General features: G+C 37.6%; 2 protein-coding genes across 3 annotated transcripts in view; both read left to right on the top strand.

The window, feature by feature from the left end:
- The window catches only part of mapk15 (mitogen-activated protein kinase 15), a 10,001-nt gene extending 8,692 nt beyond the window's left edge, over positions 1–1,309 (top strand). Inside the window, exons 13-14 of one of the 2 annotated variants that reach the window (XM_016509869.1) lie at positions 273–416; positions 883–1,309. In XM_016509869.1, coding sequence (XP_016365355.1) covers positions 273–416; positions 883–1,068 — 330 coding nt within the window. In that variant the 3' untranslated portion in view covers positions 1,069–1,309. The remainder of the gene's footprint in view (positions 1–272; positions 417–882) is intronic. The other variant, XM_016509870.1, reaches the window with a different exon arrangement.
- Positions 1,310–2,006: 697 nt separating this feature from the next.
- Positions 2,007–3,592, top strand: part of grinaa (glutamate receptor, ionotropic, N-methyl D-aspartate-associated protein 1a (glutamate binding)) — a 17,374-nt gene continuing 15,788 nt past the window's right edge. The window contains exon 1 of the mRNA XM_016509873.1: positions 2,007–2,163. The gene's annotated coding sequence lies outside the window, so the exon portion shown is untranslated. The remainder of the gene's footprint in view (positions 2,164–3,592) is intronic.

The following is a 3,592-nucleotide window of genomic DNA, read 5'->3' on the forward strand; positions in this document are numbered from 1 at the left end:
ATATTTTGTAAATTTCCTACCGTAAATATATCAAAACTTAATTTATGATTAGTAATACGCATTGCTAAGAACTTCATTTGGACAACTTTAAAGGCGATTTTCTCAATACTTTCATTTTTTTGCACCCTCAGATTTCAGATTTTCAAATAGTTGTATCTCAGCCAAATATTGTCCTATCCTAACAAACATACATCAGTGGAAAGCTTGGTTTTGTGGTCCAGGGTCACAAATGACCATTTAAAATGTGTCATCTGTTCATTCCTTCCAATCAGGGTGTAGACCAGCGAGGTCGCTCTGCCCCTGTGGCACGCACAAACTCTTTCTCTCTCACACTAGCACAGCCCCAAAATAATCCCCTGCTTCGCAAGGATGAACCCATTGTTTCCCCTGGGTTATGTGTCACCTCTGCTCGCTTGGTGAGTGGCCTTTTGTTTTTTGGGGGGGCAAAAATGTTTCACAAAATCACAGCTACCATCTATTTAACCATTAATGTTTCCAGTTTGCATAAAACCCATGTGACCCATTTGACTCTTGTTTACTCTGAGCTGGGAACATTCAGTCTGCCAACACAATCTATTGGTTGAGGCTGTGTATGTCACAAGATAGAAAGCAGTGCCATGTTGAGAATCCCCCTCAGTTTTGACACATATCAAGAGGTCTTACTGCCATCTGTTCTAGTGTGTGCATTCTGCCTTTTTTATGCTAGAGTCTTTTTGTACCTTAGATCAGTGTTTCCCAACCGGGGTGCCGTGTAAAAAATAATTTTTTAATATTTTTAAATTGCTAAAATGTTCAAAAAAGCAGCTATTATTTTATTAAATGATATGTCTGATATGTTTTATGTTTTTCCTCATTATGATATCCTAATATCCCACTGTACAGAACCAGCGGTCTAATTCGCATTCACGTGATGCCAAGCCTCCTCCAAGGTTCAGCAAGAAGATTTTCCAGAGCAATTCGAATGTTTCTGCAGCCGGCGATCCTCGCGCCAAACTAGGCAGTTATTCTCAGGCGTATGGGACTATCAGCAAAAGCGGACTGGACAATCTACTTAGGAATTGCCACTAAGGTGTAAAGTGTGAGATTAGTGGAGAAATCAAGAGGTAGGCAGACAGCCATTGGAATCTCCCAGATCAAATAGAAATGGTGGATTTCACATGACAAGATAATTATCATCATCACATGCTCTGAAGATTATCGCCATTGTGGAAATCCCAGATTAGTGCTGCCAATAACGTTTTTTCTGATCAGTTTAAATTCAGGTGTCAACTTCTTGTTTGTAAATATGTGGTGAAAACATTCATTAAAGGTGTAGAGAACCTCTTTGCAATTTGTATGTGTCCATGTTCTTGGCTTAAGAAACTTTAACAATCATTAAGACTTTAGGGAAGTGGTTCTAAAGCATTTTATTATATATTAGTGTTATATTATTTTAATATAACTTGAGTTGAACCATTTTATTTCATCTTGTGGCCCCTTAGAAGTTTGTTGATGCCCCCTAGTTAACTACTACTTTAGGGGATTTATATTTAGGGGACATATTTATTTTCCCCCAAATTTCATAATATTTCAAAAGATAACATGCTGAGCATCAAGTTTCCCATTTCCATACATCATTTGCCTGTTTTGTTGCATCATTTGAATGATGCAAACAATGAAGAACCTCATTAAACAAATATTTCTTCAATACATTGAGTTACTACAGGACATTGAGAGGACATTGTTTAACACTACATTAGTTGCCTAGAAAAGCATTTAACTTAATGTAATTTTTAAGCCCATTTCTCACTATCAACACTCTGAGAACCCCTGAACGCTGGAAATTGGCATTTTCTTTCTCGTCCATATATCTGTTCTATCTTTTAAATAGATATTCGACTCTTGTAGATAATTGTAGAACATTTAGCAATTACGTAATGGGAACGTCTCTGCATTTACGTCCCATCTGTACAGTGCGAAGATGTTTCTCTAGAGTCATGTGACTTCTCGTGAACGTCACACGGTCAGGCTGTGAGAGAGTCGCGGTGGGCGTGGCTAACGGATTCAGATCAGACAGGCTTTACTGCAGCCAACGTCAACGCAAACCAACAAACACGGACTCTATTTCTGCTGTTATTTAATTAACATTCGTTGCATTTTGCTGCGCGTCTCCTAAACTGAAGGGTAAGTCTGTCTTCATTTTCATTTTCTTCTAATTTCTAACAAATATTCTTGAATAACGCAGGTGGATGGACATGGCGCTCGTGTTGTCATGGTGTTTGGTGCGCCAGATTACGGTTCATGTTTTCACGCGAATAAATGTTTAAAGCCAGCTCTGTCAACGCACATGTCTGTCGTTTGAGAGATATCGTTTTTTTTTTGTGCTGTAAACTGCTACGATTTACATTATATGTTACAGCAAATGTGGCTGGTTGGTTCATATATTAACGGCGTGCGCAGGGCCACCCTGTTATAACAGCGACAGATTAACACAGGTTTATTGTTAGGTTAACCTACTCTAGTTTTGATCGAGCTAATAAAACGGCTTACTTGTGTGTAGATTTAATTTTAGGTTTTTGAATGGTTTACCTGTCATAAATTTGTTGCTGAAAGGAGGAAAGTATGGTATTTCAAATGTAATTTACAGTGTCCCCTATGGCTCATTAAAACGGTCTCTTTAAACCTCTTGAGTTTATGTGTTAAATCTTAGGTAATTGGAGACACAAAGCCTTTGTTATGGACACTAGTTACCGCTAATATAATAACAGTGTCAGTAGTTCAGTTTGAATGGATTGGTCATCGCATAATTTGTGGCAAACCGTTTTAACTTTTTTCCCTAACGAACTAGTGTCTATTTTTATGTTACTCTTAAAGTTACTTATTTTTAATTACTAGTAGGTAGTCCAATAGTGACAAATACGTTTTTCAGTTTCACCATTCTTTAAAGGGGTCATTGGATGCCCATTTTCCACAAATTGATATGATTCTTTAGGGTCTTAATGAAAAGTCTGTAACATAGTTTGGTTAAAATTTCTCAGTGGTAGTGTAAAAAACACCTTTTTTACCCTGTCAAAAACAGCTCTTTTCAGAGCAAGCCGTTTTGTAGCATTTTCCTTTAAATGTTAATGAGCTATGCTGACCCCACCCCTCTCTTCCCAGCTGCTCTTTGAGGGACTGTTTACTTTAGCGGCTAAATCATCGTGAAACTTGCTAATTAGCGCATTATTAGGAAAGGAGATTTGCAAAGATTCATTCTTTAAATACTAGTACTGATTATTTAGATACTAGTACATGCTTAGTTAGAAAGGTTCTAGTAGCAACGGAAAAGGATGCTGAGACTAGTATCCAATAAATAAATACTAGTGAAGCTGGAATAGATAGGCTACTAATAGCTATTGGTAATAATACTAGTATTTACTAGTAATTGGTAATAATACTAGTACTTACTAGTTAAACTTGTTGAATAGCCTACTTATTAGTAAAACTGGTCTACGTACCAGAAGGAACTGGAATAAATTAAGGATGCTCCGATCCACCTTTTTCGCCTCCGATACCGATTCCGATACCTAGGGTTCGGTATTGGCCGATACCGATACCGATCCGATAAAGTTTT

This window comes from Sinocyclocheilus rhinocerous, unplaced genomic scaffold (assembly GCF_001515625.1).
Source record: "Sinocyclocheilus rhinocerous isolate Xijiao unplaced genomic scaffold, SAMN03320098_v1.1 scaffold53, whole genome shotgun sequence".
Taxonomy (NCBI): domain Eukaryota; kingdom Metazoa; phylum Chordata; class Actinopteri; order Cypriniformes; family Cyprinidae; genus Sinocyclocheilus; species Sinocyclocheilus rhinocerous.